This window comes from Cydia fagiglandana, chromosome 27 (genome assembly GCF_963556715.1).
Source record: "Cydia fagiglandana chromosome 27, ilCydFagi1.1, whole genome shotgun sequence".
NCBI lineage: Eukaryota > Metazoa > Arthropoda > Insecta > Lepidoptera > Tortricidae > Cydia > Cydia fagiglandana.
The window spans coordinates 1,207,281-1,225,203 of NC_085958.1; the positions used below are offsets into that span (position 1 = coordinate 1,207,281).

Here is a 17,923-nt window from a genome sequence, read left to right on the forward strand (position 1 = left end):
TGCAGGCAGATGCTGGATGCGGCAAGCTGAAGACAGGGCGCTTTGGCGCTCTTTAGGGGAGGGCTGTATCCAGCAGTGGACTAATATAGCCTGATGATGATGATGAGTAGAAAAAGAGACATAATATAACTTACTCCAAGTAATAGGGGCCTTTTCCGAACACACACAATGATACAGTGGCGGGGCGTCCCTAGCCGGCGCCTGGTGGTTCTCGGCGCGCGACACGCTCCAGGCCGCGGCCACACACGCGGCGGCGACCGCGTCGCCCGGCACGAGCGACGCGGAAGCGTTTGGCGAGGCGTGTAGGACGTGAAGGAGACCTAGTTCCGCGCCTACTATCACCTGGAAAAAGAAGAAATAGTTATTTGTTTTACAAGGGGGCAAAGTTGTTCTTTTTAACCGCTCGTGCTAATATTGTGCTATGGAGCATTCCATGAAATTGTCTACCGTTGTCCCGTACAAACGCGAAGTTTCTGAAAATTTAAAGGTGTTAGAGTTTCCTTTTCTATGACAAATGGTCAAAAATATGCACAGAAAAATAATCGCCTGCTTTAAATGCCGAGAAAAAAGTCGCAACACAGGAAATACAATGCGTTTGTACGGGACAGCCCGTGGAATGCTCCTATGATGAGGAGGAGCAATGTACTTACCCCTGTTGGTCCGTACACGTTGTCAATCCATCCTGCTACCGGGTCCTTCGCTGTTCCAATCACTAGAAAAACAAAAGAATTCCTTACACACATGTATTTAGAAATAAATATTGACGAAAACTATCTCTAAATAGAATTCTGAACCAATAGGACGTAGGACGTAGGGTGTGGTATTTTGGGGACGTTTGTGCCGGGTACTTACCGGATTAGGATATAGGTTTATGGCTTGTTATTGTGTTGTGTACCAATTTTCTTTTAAATTTGACGATGCGTGTTGCGGATGACATATGTGAAAGTATACATTTTATTTTGACGAAACCTGAGGTGGATGAGCTATCTGTATAGTGACGAAGCCTGCGCTGTGGATCTGAAGGTACTGCTATTATTATGTTTTTTTTGTGGGTCAATAAAAGTAAATTACAACATAACCAATAGGATCCAACCAATATGTTATGGCAACTATTTAACCCTTACCCAGCTAAGGGATATATATATCCCACATACGGCACTTCAAACATGTTTTCGATGAGTAAAGGCCTGTGCACACCGGATGCGTGTGCGTGACGTGTACGTGCGTGTGCGGTGTTGTAGTATACAAATTCTTATGAGAGACGGCACACCGCTTGCGTGACGTGTGCGTGTGCGGCTCCAACATTTTAGCGCACGTGCACGTCACGCACACGCAAGCCGGTGTGCACAAGCCTTAAGACTGACATTCGATTGTCATTTTTGAAATGTCAGCCTGGTAAAGGGTTAGACGACACCGAAAAAGCTAAGAGTTAAACCAAGAGAAGTCTGCAGACATTTTGACAGCACACGCAGTATATACTGTGTTATTTTATACGTCAGAATTTTATGAAATTATGACGTATAAGGGTCAAACAGATCATGAGATCACTGTGTTACGTCTTTCCTGTAGACATTCACAAGAGTTAAGGGCTATAAAGGTTAATTTTCTTATTTAAACCTTATCCACGTGAAAAGGTCCTCCTTTTATTTAGAGAACTATGATAAAATCATTACTTTCATGCCCACAAGCTGTTAACTATTGCCCACAGGAGAGAAAAATGTACAGTTCGCGCGAACACACTAGTTTTCTCTCCTGTCTTTATAGCCCTTAACTCTTGTGTATATCTAAATAAAAAAATAAATAAATAAATAAAGCGTTTATTCACTTACTTACATTTAGATACAATACATTCTTCTGCCAAACCACATAGCGGTTTGTTGGCAGACGAGGCTCCTATTATAATTAGCTTAATATGCAAGTACTAGGTAGTTTATTTATATGTAACTTAAACTTATCTACTTAACCCTTTACCGCATGCGTAGCCCAATATGGCATTTTCAATTTAGAAAACTATTGATAGCTATTAAGGTTCATTTTTAAACAAATACTTTTTATTTATGGTATGAAGTTAAGGGGTCAACTCTATGGTCTGAGCGTACAATATAAAAAACTTAGTGTATGGTTTACATAGGTTGCACTTGATCTTTTATCTTATTTAATAGAAAACTACTTAATTTCTTTTTAAATGTTTGTTTTGTCATCCTTGTAGTCTTTAAATCCGACGGTAGTTCGTTATAGATCTTAGGGACTAAATATTTCCTACATCTCTGGCCATAATAATTCGTAAAACTAGGTACCAGCAATTTATTACTATCTCTGTTTCTTATTAACCTTTGATTGACAATAGGTATTTTAAACTCATCATTACACATTTGATCTAAGGCTAAAAATAACGTGACTTTTTCATGAACTGTTAAAATTTTACATTCTGAAAAGAGCTGTTCATATGAAGTACTTTTACATTTTATTTTAGTTTTTTTGTCAACCATTAATTTCATGAATCTAATCTGTAGTGCCTTTATTTTGTCTAGATACGTTTTAAATGTACGACCGTAGCTTAACAGCCCATACGACAATAGCGAATCCACTAGGGCATAGTAGACTGCATACATAGTAGCCCTATTCAAAACGAACTTCAGATGGTGGAATTTTGCAAGTACTGCCCTTAATTTATTGCATAATCCATTTACATGTGGCTGCCACGAGAACTTATAATCTATAAGCAAGCCCAAGTACTTGTATTGTTCCACCACCTGGAGCTCGACACAGCCGCACGCGTCCCCTGCCGGCCGCGCACTGTGGAGGCAGTCGAAACTGTGCCCCACAATGCGCGGCGGCCTGTACCTACCTCTAGTGTAAGGCGACCGTATGCACATACATTTAGTTTTAGCAATGTTAATAATAATGCCATTATCATGTGACCATTTAATTATGTTAGTTAGATCTTCCTGTATTCTGTTTTCTATTAGGTCTAGGTCTTTATCCGCATATATTAGGCAGGTGTCATCTGCATACATGTAAACACTACAGTTTTTGACAACATTACACATACTGTTAACATGAACTATGTACCCAACGGGCCCGGTTACCGAGCCGGTCGGCACGCCGCAGGAGACGTGCGCGGGCGCGCCGCACTCGCCTCCCACGGCCGTGCGCAGGGTTCGACCTTCGAGGTATGCACGGAGCCACCCATGGAGTGGTCCAGTGATTCCACACTCTTCCATTGCCTGAAGCAGCTGGTTGTGGCCCAAGGTATCAAAAGCTTTTTTGAAATCAATAAAGACCACAACCACCTGCTTCCGCTGGTCCAGAGCCTCGTTGACCTCGTCAGGAAAGACATAACACAGTGATCTGTTTGACCCATAAATAACACTGGCACTGCATGTGCTGTCAAGATCTCTGCAGATTTTCTTTGTTTAACATGGTTTAACTCTAGTTGTGATCGACTTTATTTTCTCGCATGGTAGATGCATAAATATTACGTGAATAAAAGAAGTCATTTTAATCTTTAAGTCTGTTTAAATCTTCTTTACATCGCAAATTATACTAAAATGACAGTAGACCATTGCAGCTTACTAGAGTTAGACCAAGAAAAGTCTGCAGCGATTTTGATACCTTACGCAGTGCAAGTGTCATTTATACGTCATAATTTCATAGAAGTTTGACGTTTAAAATAACACTTGCACCGCGTGTACTATCAAAGTCGCTGCAGACTTTTCTTGGTCATTGAATAGACCTTTATTTAAAATTTATTTATTTAAATTCAATTTTTATTATTTATTTGGTTATTGGATAAATTGGGAAAATCAGTCTGTTTTTTTTTAAATCTACGTATTTTAAAAGGAACCTTTATCAAACGGGACATGTCGGCTCCGTTGGGCCTCTACATTACCTACATCACAGACACATTACATTATCCAGTTTTTAATAAATGTTATCATTCATTAGGCCTTGCGCATCTTTACAGATGATTTAAGCAGCATCTATGACTTATTAACTAGCGACAGCGTCGCTCGTGGCTATATAACCCGATCCTTGAACGGCACAGTCGCCCACATTTGTGACAAATAAAAGTGCATTGAGGATCCGCATCGAGGCGACCCTCATCGCGCATGTGTATTATTGCCCGTTTTCGGGCCAAGTCTTGAAACCAGGACCTATCATGGGTTTCGCGACCTCTTAGAAGGCTGTTCCTCCACTCCACGCGGTTTAGAGCTAGGTCTTCCCATGAGTCGCAGTTGATGTTAAACGCAACCACGTCGCGCTTTGCGCAGTCCTTAAAGCGGAGTAATGGGCGTCCGACGTTGCGCTTGCCTACTGCAATTTGGCTCAGCATAGTCTGTCTGGGCAAACGAGCACTGTCCATGCGTTGCACATGCCCTAGCCACTGCAAGCGTCTCTGTTTGAGTAGCGCGGTGAAATGTTATAAATACTAGTTATCAAACTGTAATTTTAGTTCCGATCGCTGCCGATTGAACACCTGCTTTGGAAAGTAGAGCAAATCCTGACATACCAATCGAAGGTCTGACGACAGCCACGGGGAGACCCTGGGAGTACTTCTGTAGGACGTCCTCGGCCACGCCTTTGGTGTACGCATATGTGTTGGGGAAGTCTCCGATCAGTCTATAATGGAAAACATTAAACGTTAGCTTTAATGATCCTCATCAACTATGATTGTGTTGTTAAGGCCTGTGCACACCGGCTGCGTGTGCGTGACGTGTACGTGCGCGTGCGCCGTTGTAGTATACAGATCCTTGTGAGAGACGGCACACCGCTTGCGTGACGTGTGCGTGTGCAGCTCCAACATTTTAGCGCACGTGGACGTCACGCACACGCAAGCCGGTGTGCACAGGCCCTTACAGGTCATATTTACAGTTACCACACAGGATTGTTATGCCATTTAGGGTTCTAGGGACACCTCCACAATTTGGGGCATTATCTATGAAAAGGGACCTTATTGTCGATGGCGCTTACGCCGCACAGCGTCGCGCGGCATTGTATTTATATCGGAGCATCGTTCATAATGGCGTAAGCGCCATCGACAATAAGGTCCCTTTTCATAGATAACGTCACATTTGTTGAATTTAAGTCTGTGCACATGCAAGGTTAGCTTCAGTTGGTGGAGATGATGAGATTAAAAACTCAAAACTCAAAGAATTATCAGCAAATAGGCCACAGGGGCACTTTCTTATTAAATTGTGTTCAAGAGAAGGGTCTTGGGTCGTCCCATTCGTTTTTCGTCAAGTTCTTAAATTAGTCTTATTCTGCTTTCGTCACTCATTCTACATTCGTCACAATCGTTGGTGGCTTTCAATGTAGAATGAGTGACGAAAGCAGAATAGGACTAGTTTTTTTAGGGACGACCCAAGACGATAGCAGAGAAAGATAGGTAAGGAGACACTTACTCCATATAATAGGAGCCTTTTCCGAACACATGTTATGCCATTAAGGCCCCACTTGCACCATTCCACTAACCCGGGGTTAACCGGTTAAACCAGGAGTTGCCATGGTTAGCCATACAATTTGACACTAGGTTTACCCGCAACAGTTTTACCGCTTAACCCCGGGTTAGAGGAATGGTGCAAGTGGGCCTTAGGGTTCTTGCTAAATTGGGAATTTTATAGCTTAAGTATTGAACAACCAATTTAGCTTGACCCTTAATGGCGCAAAAATCGCGGAGCGTGATGCTACACTCGCCATCAGTTATATCGGAGCGGCCAAGGTGCTCATAAATATCTGAACACGCCTCTATTGTCAAGGCGTTAGAGTGCGTGTTCAGATATTGTGAACATCTAGGCCGCTCAGATATATCTGATGGCGACTGTACCTAATCGGGATCACGATCCTCAGCAAAATGGCGGATAAGAAGAGAAATCTAAAAGTCACGCGGAAGATGAATTTTCTAACGAGATACTCTTTGTATTCGAGCCGTCCCTATGACCTAAATGATCTGTTGATGGCAGTATTTAAGACATTCCACTACTGACTTGGATACCTACGAATATTTTAGTTTTGGTCTATTATTATAGTATGAATTATCTCAGGTGATTTTTTCGAGTTCGGGTGCTAATCCGTTAAACAAAAGCCTTTGTTTCTTTTAAGAGCGGTCTACAGCACGTGCCAAAGCAACCATGTCGTTTAAAAAGCAACTATCGTGATAGTATTAAGGTTCAAATTCATATGATAGCTGGTGGTCTTGTTTTTGGAGATAACAAAAACGTATATCTCCGAATGGGCTGTTTCATGAATTTGAACTATATAATTAGAACGGTAAATTTGCTTTTTAAACGGGCTTGTCCCCGTTACTTACGTCGGGGCAATTAGCAGTAAGCATTGTAACCACTGCATAAAGGAAACAATACCTTTTGTTTAACAGATTAGGGTCCGAGCCCGAAAAAATCACCTGAGATAATTCATACTATACTAAAGTTGGTTTTGAGTATTGCTTGTACTTAAATCAGCTTTAAAAATCTCTTGAATTTTGGTGTTGCTCTTACCCAGGAGTTATGCTGTTAATCGTCTTCTCATCCAGGCTCTCTGCCAGGTCGATGAGCTTGTCTCCAGGGATGGGGCTCTCGTAGAACACCTCGTCTATCTCGCTCAGGGTGCAGTTGCTGGGGATGAACAGACAAACGTGATTACATAAGCACACAATATAGATGTCAGTTATGAACAGAACATATATAGCGACCTATTTATTTGTTGACCAATGCATGTATCCTATCCTCACAGAATGTTGTTATTATTTGTTTATGTAATCTATCATCATTATCATCATCTCAGCCATAAGACGTCCACTGATGAACATAGGCCTCTCCCTTGGACCTCCATCTCGGGGCCGTGGTTTATTTGTGTTCTGCATGATGGGGGGGTGATTGCCATAATCGCCACGCTTGGCAGGCGGGTTGGCGATCGCAGTCGATGAGTCGAGTACACCGAATTTGAGGGACGCTGCTGCCCGTCCACCGGTGGTCTTGGACGTGGTTTAAGGACATACCCGGGTCCAGGACGTAGTTTAAGGACATACCCGGGTCCTATGTAATCTATAATAATCTATGTAATCTATAATGATCAGGAATCTTTTGGCATTGAACCTTCGAGCAACACCGGCTTCCGTGTTGCTCGGAGCATTTCTCTTTTCGAAGCTCGAAACTTGTGAAATGTGTCTTATATACATAATATATAATACCTTCTTAGAACAGTAAAAACCAATGTGGTCGAAACCGTCAGTAATTAAGTAAGGTCAGTGCACCGACGTTGTAATTTTTTTTCCGATAAGTAGATATCATTTTCATTTTGCTATCATGATAGTGATCTATCGGGACTGGAACCTCAGGTATGAGCTTTCTCTGCCAAAAATATCGGAGGTCGTGCCGCTCACGCATCGGCCTCCAGTCACCAAACCCGTTGTCTAAATACCAATGCATAAATTACTGATAGGTATATCGAACTTTTCCCGATATATGTGAATCTTTTCCTCACTTCCTTCTTTATTTACTTGTGATTGAAATGATCGTCCAAGAAATGTCAGAACTTTTAGGCTGTTGTCCAGATATTACTAAGACTCCACTGTCCGTCTGTTTGTCATTAGGCTGCAATAGACGGAAAGACTTATGATGATGATGAGTGATGTATCTACCTATATGCTGTGGAGATGTGGACCATCGCCTTCAGCTTGGTACAAGCCCGTGCTAGAAGCATCATTTCTCGTGTGCCTCTAACGTTTATGAAGACTGCGTCTCGAAGAGGTTCATTAAAGCGAAGTGTGGCTGCGCCGTGGAAGATTACGTCCACCTGTGGATAACAACACAAATTGAAAATAAGTTTTTGGCAAAAATTTCATTTTCGGTACAAGCTTTTATCGCTGACTGTACTTTTCTTTCCACAGGCAATTAATACTCATCGAGACAATTCTAAAAAACCCAAACACAATTAGGTTTCGTTGTTTCCAGAGTTCCTATGGCCACTTCTGGTCTCCATCATCAGATCAGCTCGATGACACCAATATATTGCATTGTCACCCGACTTACGTATGTATGCAAAATTTCAGCTCAATCGGAAACCGGGAAGTGGATCAAATTTAACTTGCAAGATTTGATTACAGACAACGGTCAGGTGAAAGTAAATCAAAAGCTTGTAATTACAAGGACTTTTAGAAAAGAGCATTGCCAAAGTCGCCAGCAGAGGGTAAGTTGATATTACCGTGGCCTAGCGGAGGGGTGCCGGGGCATACATTAAATGTATTATTTGATCTCCATATCTACCCTTGGCGATGCCCTCGATTTTAGATAATTATGTGAGTACTAAAATATAGAGAAAGTCACCACCTTGAGCGAGATTTTGCAAACCTCTGAAACACCGGCAGTTTGCACCAGGTGATATATCCAACTTTTTCCGATGTATGTGAATCTTTTCCTCGCTTCCTTCTTTATTTACTTGTGATTGAAATGATCGTCCAAGAAATGTCAGGACTTTTAGGCTGATGTCCAGATATTCCATTTTTAGGGTTCCATACCCAAAGGGTAAAAACGGGACCCTATTACTAAGACTCCACTGTCTGTCTGTCCATCTGTCTGTCACCAGGTTGTATCTCATGGACCGTGATAGCTAAACAGTTGAAATTTTCACAGATGATGTATTTCTGTTGCTGCTATAACAACAAATACTAAAAAGTACGGAACCCTCGATGAGCGAATCTGACTCGCGCATGACCGGTTTTTTCATATGGTATCCCGTCCCTCTATCAACTCTGTGGGTATTCTATAATTATGTTTGTTCTTACCTCGTCAATAACTGTCTGTCGGTCACTCTCACTAATCCCGAGTCCAACTTTCCCCACATCCCCTTCGACTACTCCGATCTTTGACATGAAGTCGGGGACTTGCTTGCGCAGGCGTTCGTATAGCTGTAACAGAGAAAACGACAAAATATAATACAAGGTGTAGTAAAAAAAGTGGGGATATGTTCAAAGCCATATTCGGTATCGTGTATTCATCATCATCATCATCATATGAACAGATCAGCCAGAGGACGTCCACTGCTGGACATAGGCCTCCCCCAAAGAGTGCCACAATGACCGGTCTTGCGCCACCCGCATCCAGCGGACTCCCGCGACCTTTACCAGGTCGTCAGTCCACCTTGTGGGTGGTCTATCTACGCTGCGCCTTCCGGTACGTGGTCGCCACTCGAGAAACTTTCCCAATGGCCATCGGTTCTACAGGCAATGTTCCTGATTAAGGATACTAAATTAAACAGGTTATTGATGCATGATGATGCTACATTGATACAGCCACGATGCGGCGCCATCGTCAGTGTGGTACTGATAGCGTTAGACCAAGAAAAGTCTCCAGCGATTTTGATAGCCCACGCAGTGCAAGTGTCATTTATACATCATAATTTGATTGAAATTTGACATTTAAAACAACATTGGCACTGCGTGGGCTATCAGAATCGCTGCAGTCTTTTCTTGGTCTAACTCTAACTGCCTAAGGATTTCTTGCCTGCTTATATAAATTGTTTGCCAAAAGATTACACTATAGATGAATGTAAATGTAAAATATTGTTTTAGATGCATTTTAAAGCAAAACGAACGCATAATGCATTTGAATGCAACGCAGGATAATCTTTTTGTACGTATCGCGCGTTTATTTTTCCTTAAGAGCCATTCGAATTCTCACAATGATCTCATTTGTTACGTTATCTATTGTACGGGACCTTATTGTCGATGGCGCTTACGCCATTATTAACGATGCCCCGATATAAATACAATGCCGCGCGACGCTGTGCGGCGTAAGCGCCATCGACAATAAGGTCCCTTTTCATTGATAATGCCCCATTTTGTAACACTCGCAGCGTATCTCGCTTACACTTTTATATTGGTTTTAGCGAGATGCGGTTATAATGACAAAATTATACCAATTTGAAAAATCCCAATGGGGGCTCCAGAACTGAAAATTTAAAAAATGAGTAGATTTGAAAATTAGTAATAAACCCTATACATATTCGGTTTTTACCCCCTTCGCAAAAAGAGGGGTGTTATAATGAATGAATGAATGAAATTTCTATTTCAGGCAACTAGTGTAAGTAGGTAGTGTAGTGTGTGTGTAGTGTAGTGTAATGTCTGTAGTGCAGTGTAGGGTAGTATAAGTTCATGGCAATGTAGCTCCCAAACGGATGAACTGATTTGAGTGCAGTTTTATACTAGTTATTTTTTAACGTAATTTTAATACCAACCGGGTCATCAAACTGTTCCTGTAGTCTCTTCTGTATTTCTTTGTTCTTCTTTGGTCGCGCTAGAAGGTAGATCTTCTTTATGTCTGGACATGTCCTGAAAAGAAAAAAAAAAGAAATTAATATCTACATAGTAACATCAACAAGTTTCAGGTTGGTTTTCAAAACCAAGTTTGGCTCCGCAAAAGCACCATATTATTCTCTTTATTTATTTTTCGTCTTAACCCAACTAGCAAAATCACGCTAACAACAGTCTCTAGACTACAATTTTGTCGCTCTTATATTGATTTTATATCATCGTCTAAGCCCGGGTTTGGGCACAAAGCATAAGCGTATTTATTTTAATATCGTTCTAATATCAGTCTAATTGAATGTTGTTTGCATTCACAGTAATCTTTTTCAAAACTATATTAAGCTGCTTTAGGCTAATATCGCTTTTACGTAAGTATCTTGTAAGCCTACATAGGCTTATATTGGTCGAACGTAAGTATCTTGTAAGCCTACATAGGCTTATATTGGTCGAACGTAAGTATCTTGTAAGCCTACATAGGCTTATATTGGTCGAACGTAAGTATCTTGTAAGCCTACATAGGCTTATATTGGTCGAACGTAAGTATCTTGTAAGCCTACATAGGCTTATATTGGTCGAACGTTAGAATCTTGTAAGCCTAAATAAGCTTATTTTGGTTTGAAACATTCTATTTGTGAAGTATAAATATACGGGTGAAATTAACTGCAACGTGACAAAAACATATTAGTGTAAGTGCTTATCAAACTTTTTATGAATTATGTTTAAATATAATAACGTGCTGTTTATCATCGTCTGTTTATGTTTCAGGGTAAGTATTCACATGGGAAAATATTATTTATTGTAAAGTAGACCCTGTTTTACACTTCAAACTTTATGCGCCTACTCAAATATGGTGTTTGAATATTTTTATAATTATTTTATTTCTTTATTTTGTATTGATAGTCAGCCATTGATGTAGGTGCATTTTTCAAGCGCACTATTAGAGTATTTTAAGCATTCTGAATACAAATGATGTGGCCATGTTGAATTACTTATACTAACAATAGTGTTCCCAAAAACGATTTAAGATCAAACCATCTGATATTGATCTTCTCTATTGTGATATAAGTGTCTTGATCTTATATCACTCTAATATCTTACTAAAGTGCTGCTGTTGATCTTATTACAGCTTTAGTAAGATCAGAAAAGTACGTACTTACAGTGTTCTTATGCGATGTTAATATTAGTCTTACATTCTTACAATAGCATTTAGAAATCTAATATAAAATCAAATGAACTAAGAGAATGAGGATATAAGACCAGGTACTCTCAAGTTCAATGAGACTTCGTAAATGTTGTTGTAAGAGCAAGAGGCTTATAATAGTATTATGCTATGTTGATATTAGTCTTACATTCTTATAATAGCATTTAGAAAGTCTAATATAAGATCAAATGAACTTAGAGAATGTGGATATAAGACCACGTACTCTCAAGTTCAATGAGACTTCGTAAATGTTGTTGTAAGAGCAAGAGGCTTATAATAGTATTATGCTATGTTGATATTAGCCTTACATTCTTATAATAGCATTTAGAAAGTCTAATATAAGATCAAATGAACTTAGAGAATGTGGATATAAGACCAAGTACTCTCAAGTTCAATGAGACTTAGTAAATGTTATTGTAAGAGCGAGAGGCTCATAATAGTATTATGCCATGTTGATATTAGTCTTACATTCTTATAATAGCATTTAGAAAGTCTATTATAAGATCAAATGAACTTAGAGAATGTGGATATAAGACCAGGTACTCTCAAGTTCAATGAGACTTAGTAAATGTTATTGTAAGAGCGAGAGGCTTATAATGGTATTATAAAATGCTCTTATATACATATATAAGACTAGGTAATAAGACTAAACTTACTAAAGTGCGTATTAGCTTGTCTAAGACTAATATAAGAGCGATGACAAGTTCAAAACAAAAATAAGAGCGCTATAAGCTCACTACTCTTATAAAGTGCGCAATCTGAGACTTTTTTGCTAGTTGGGAAGTTAGGTTATTTATAATATGAATATAAGAGTAAAATATAAATACACTTACAAAACAATAAAAAATACATATAAACACATTGTAAGAAACCTAACCTAGCAGGGCAGGGCCCAAGCTGCCGGTGGTCAGGGCCGCAGAGTGAGGAACCGACGTACTATACGCGCCGTGTCCAAAATTACCGCCTTCTGCATCTGACCCTTGATCCAACCACCCAGCGAGAGTCTCTTTAGGTGTTGGTCGAGACTCTTCGCTATGAGACCGTTCGCTGACACGACTATCGGAACAATGATCGTCGAGTCAAAATCCCACATGGCGGTAATCTCATGAGCGAAGTCTAGGAAAGCACTATTATTATTATTTTATTAGAGCATCGTGTGGAAAGCGTTGCTTAGTGTGCTGTCCATCCTGGTGGATATTTTGTCACACCATCTCGTTTGACTTGGTCGTCTGCCGTCCACCTTTCCCATCACCACAAGTCTCCAAGTTATCTGGGTCTCTGCGAGCTGTGACCGAAGTATCTCAGTACTCGTCGAAACAGCAAAAATCGTCGAACAATTTGGTCTCCATTCCGGCCTTCATACGCTTGGACTATAATTTAAGTATGCGGTGCACGTAGCGATAGCCTTACGAATGTACGCTGCCTGCTGCCCGGTGTAAATAAATGGGGCATTATCTATGAAAAGGGACCTTATTGTCGATGGCGCTTACGCCGCACAGCGTCGCGCGGCATTGTATTTATATCGGAGCATCGTTAATAATGGCGTAAGCGCCGTAGACAATAAGGTCCCTTTTCATAGATAACGTCACAAATCTGATTGTTAGTTTAGACTCATTGAGAGTATAGACGAATTATACAGGAGAAACCAGAATAATTTATACCGGGTGTGGCCTGTAACACGAGCAAATAATTAAACAATACACTCTTTTTGTTTGGGCAGTCGTGTAAAAATAGATTGCATTTACTCCTCAAACGGTGACACTTTTGTTCCACAACTTTTAAAAATTATGAAGTACCTATTTAGGCTCCCTAATTTTCATACAAAATAAATATTATCTTCAATGGACGCCATAGCCACGCCATAACATTGTGATTGACGTTGCTTGTCACGCCTTAAATATAGCAGAATTCGCAATACATTGCGTCTTAGAATAAACTTTAAAGTGTATTAAAAATCAAACCACAAGTTATTTTTAAAAGTTGCTGAACAAATGTTTGTCAGTATGAGGAGTACAGCCTACAGTTTAATTTTTTGCTCGTATTACAGGCCACACCCGCTATATTATAGACGAAGCTCTCATTACGTTTTCTAATTGGCAACAACGCCATCGACAATAAGGTCCCGTTTCATAGATAACGTAACATATAGTCCTCCTCGCTGTGTCCGATGATGGCGACTCCTCTAAATGTTTTTTAATTAGAAACAAGACTTATCGATCGGGATATGAACCGTTATTAGTTATCCTTTTTTTTTTAAGACGATTGCGTACTTTATTTTCATAACAAGCCTCTATATACAACAATGTTAAAACAATACTTACTGAAAACCTAAAACTAACAACTAAAACTAAATATTAAATATAAAATATCTCTCCTAAGCTGCCCGCTTCTGGAATGGACCCTAAAATGCTGGTGGCGTTGCCCCTTTGAACCGCCAGACTTAATTTTTGAGCCAGCCAAGTTGTCCTTTTGTATTGTTTTTGAGTTTCCGATATTTACCCGTGAATAAAATGCATGTAACTGTGTCGAAATATCTGGAGCTCGAACGTAATACAAAAGGTAATCACGGTTCATATCCCGGTCGATATGTCGGCGGCCGATCGTAAGATCAGGCAGATCGTAATGTTCCTGTGTATTGTTTTGAGGATAGTCACATTAAACAAATATATAGGTAAGATAGGTTCGTTAGGCTGCTTCAGATGCCCGAAAGGCAAACTGCCCAGAAGTAGAGCGGGGCTCCGTCGACTCAGGGAACGAGTCAAAGATTTTCACGTTTCACGATATGCCTAGGAATTTCACGATATATCTGATCTTACGATCGGCCGCCGACAGTTATAGGTCTAGTGAAACCTTATTATGTTGCACACAATATTTTTTTTATACTAAACTGTAGTTTTATATCCCAGACATGGGTACCTACCTACTTATTTTTTAACTGATCATTAATGAGGCTATATTTAAGACAACATGTATTTGTAATTTGTGTGCCGTTAGTACTAAAGAGAACAGCAACTCTTAACTCGTTATCTATTGTCAGTTATGGATGTGGACGATTGTACACTAAAAAAGTTAGCTTGTGACATCAACAAATAACGGTACGCAAAAATAATGACAGGTCTAATTTATTGACACAAGAATACATTCAATAGGAGACCTACAAACTATGCACAAAAACAGTTATTTTAGAAAGTATTCAAAGTAGTGTTACTATGTTTAATCCGTGTCAAGTGTCAAGCTATCTATTCACATGTCAGATATAAGGTAGCGGCCAAGGTGTTCACAAAGATCTTAACAAAGCCTCTATTATCAAGACGTTAGTGCTTGTTCAGTACTTTATGAGCATCTCGGCCGCTCAGATATATCTGATGGCGTCATGATTGACCTAATGACCATATTTTACAAGATTTTTATTATTGCAATGTACAATCGCCTCAGATATAACGGAGCGGCCAAGATGTTCACAAATATCTTAAAAAAGCCTCTATTATCAAGACGTTTAAGTACTTTAAGTGCTCGTTCAAATATTTATGAGCACCCCTGCCGCTCCGATATAACTTATGCCGAAAATTTCACTATACAAGTGTCCATCGCATTTTCTCCACACGCATAATTATGAGTTATGACTATTATGAGTTTCGTTTATTTTTTTTCCAATTTTATAATTATTGTGACCTTAATTTTATATTAAAGGAAAAAATGGAATGGAATTTTTCCCATTTTTTTCCATTTTTTTCTTTAATATAAAATTTGGAATATCGCTCGCAGACGTATCTGCTTGTTAAAAAATTGATTTATTGTGACCTTTTTTGCCACTTTTGTGTTATTTCTATTCAGAATCACGAGCTCTATCGATCCTAATGGGATAAAAAAATGTCCCACAGTTTTTTTCCTGTTGTGTTACCATTTCCCCATATACTTTGTATGGCGGTAACAAAAAGGAAACTTTTAAAATGTATGGAAACTTTAAGGACACTTTTCTCCTATAAGGATGAAAAGAGCTCGCGATCCTGACTAGACATAACACAAAAGATAAATCTTTATTTGCATACCAGGTATTTTAGATACATGGACATTAGAAAGGGAAAAGTGGCAAAAAGGCCACATTATATAAAAATGGCAAAAATAAAAGAAACGCTCATATAGCACACATTGACAAGCATTGTACATGTGTGTGAATCGCCTAAATGGCGGTCCGACTTTGGCATCAATAGATCACTAACGGGTTTTATTAGAACGGCTATTATCAATTACTTGCATTCATCTTAACCGACTTTTAATAAGGATTTTTTTTAAAACATGGAATATAGAGTCGGCTGAGAGTCGGCCGGAAGATTCCGGCCCTATTTCTCATTACCCTAAAATTTTAATAAGGAGGATAAACAGTGACTTTATATAGAACCAGGTACATTAAAGTACCTATACCGTAAACCCAAAGTTAATGTCATTTAAATATAAATATATAATAAAAATAAATAATAATTTATTATTTATTAAATGTAAATATATATTACATAATTTAAATTTGGGGACATTTTTACACAGTGCTGCTATATCAAAACAGGCGCTCCACCATTATTTTCTTGGATAAAAAAAGTGTCGCTTATTTATAGGTTCTTGGCGAACACTGGTGTCACTACGTCAAAGTAGTTAATATATAAAAAACCTTTAAGTCATGGACTACGGGTGCAAAGGTAAAATGTAAAATATAATATACCCATAAACGTAAAATGTAAAATATTACTTCATAAAACATTGTATATTTTTCCATTAAATTACTATGTTGGCAAGTTATAAACATACTAATAAAATAGCACTTTACTTGAGCAAACGACAGGAAGTGCATACTGATTTTTAGATAATTAAACAGAAGTTGCTAACTTGCTACTTTTCACACATATACAAATGTAAGTATTTGTGTTGTGTTTTTTGTGCATACAGCATGGACATATACAGGATGGCTGAAAAACAAGTGCATTCCCGTTGCTAGGGAGTATTAGGGAATATACTGAACAACTTTTACTATGGGAAGCCTGAAATCGCGAAAAATAAGTGTTCCGTAAACAAAGTTTTGTACGGAACACTAAAAATTTGGCTGTCATACATTTTGGCTGGTCCATTTTCTGTGGGAGTGTAATGTTTTTTCGCGATTTAGCGGTTGCTCTCATAGTAAAAGTGGCTCAGTATAATCCCAAAACCTCCCTGGTAACAGGAATGCAGTTAATTTTTAGCCACACTGAGAGAAAAATCATTAGTAAACTAAACCAGGAATTAAAAAAAACAGTTCTGTACTGGGGGAAAAAAATGAAGTTTAGTAATAATTATAGACGTTTCACTATTTCTGTAAAGTTTATTTATTTCTACAAACAGCTCAGTAATCCTAAATCTAATTTCAACAAACAGATAATAGAAATTGCAAGAACTAGTAGAAATTGCAAATGTCAATTTGTTCCTATAGTTGACTTTCCTTGTCCCCGGATTAAGTTTATTTTTGAAATTCTAAGTGTGTTTTTGTTATCCTTTTCTCTCAGTGCACCGTGAAAAATGTATTTGTATTGTGTTTTTTGTGCACACAACATAGACATATATCCAACTAATGGTTTCTGAGCAGATAATGTCATAGGTGCTAATTTCGCGCTAAAATTAACGAGGTCTCATATTATGGTACACGTGGGATGACACCACGTTGATGTAAATTCTCATTGTTCTGCTAATTATATTATCTAACTTCATCGATAGTTTTTTGCGGAATAAAAACAACATTCTGTTTAAATAATTATAAAAATATCTTAATAACTCCACGGCTTTGAGTATTAAGTAACTGGAGACGTCATTTTCTACACAAAACAGTCTGCCGATTTTTATGGGGGAGAGACACGTCAAATGTATGGCTATTTGTACATGACTTGTACGTAACGTACAAATAGCCATGTCAGATACACGTCAGTCCATACAAAAGTTTGCATAATTGTGCAAGGTTTTCGGCAGAGGGGAAAGCTCCATGAAAAGCTCCCAACTTTAAAAAAATGGAAATCTCAAATGACTCCTCATAGCTGTGGTTAATATACCTACACTTGCGTGAGTAAAAATATTTTCAAAAATGTCAATATCCAGAGAGCAAAATGGGGACAGGTTTTGCATAGAAAGCGGTCGTTTATTGTCTTAAAAAATCTAGCATATGAATACTTAATAATTATGCTATAAATGGCTATAAATATATCGAGCTACCCTCCTCTATTATAGCAAATAATTATGCAAACAAGTATCATTGCAAATTAATAATTAATTAATAATTATCAATATGGCGCCACGGAAACATGTCGTATTGTACCATAAGTTATGCACTTCTTTCTGATATCTCTTGTATATGTTTTTGCATAATCTGCATTATGTTGCATTTGCTATCTGTTGGTCCATTAAAG

General features: G+C 38.8%; 1 protein-coding gene across 1 annotated transcript in view; it reads right to left on the reverse strand.

Moving 5' to 3' along the window:
- LOC134677979 (fatty acyl-CoA reductase wat-like) overlaps positions 1 to 17,923 on the reverse strand; it is a 339,904-nt gene that overhangs the window by 4,988 nt on the left and 316,993 nt on the right. Inside the window, exons 3-9 of the mRNA XM_063536411.1 lie at positions 10,234 to 10,327; positions 8,783 to 8,905; positions 7,640 to 7,794; positions 6,498 to 6,614; positions 4,514 to 4,623; positions 651 to 712; positions 135 to 342 (exon numbers count right to left, since the gene is read on the reverse strand). Coding sequence (XP_063392481.1) covers positions 135 to 342; positions 651 to 712; positions 4,514 to 4,623; positions 6,498 to 6,614; positions 7,640 to 7,794; positions 8,783 to 8,905; positions 10,234 to 10,327 — 869 coding nt within the window. The remainder of the gene's footprint in view (positions 1 to 134; positions 343 to 650; positions 713 to 4,513; positions 4,624 to 6,497; positions 6,615 to 7,639; positions 7,795 to 8,782; positions 8,906 to 10,233; positions 10,328 to 17,923) is intronic.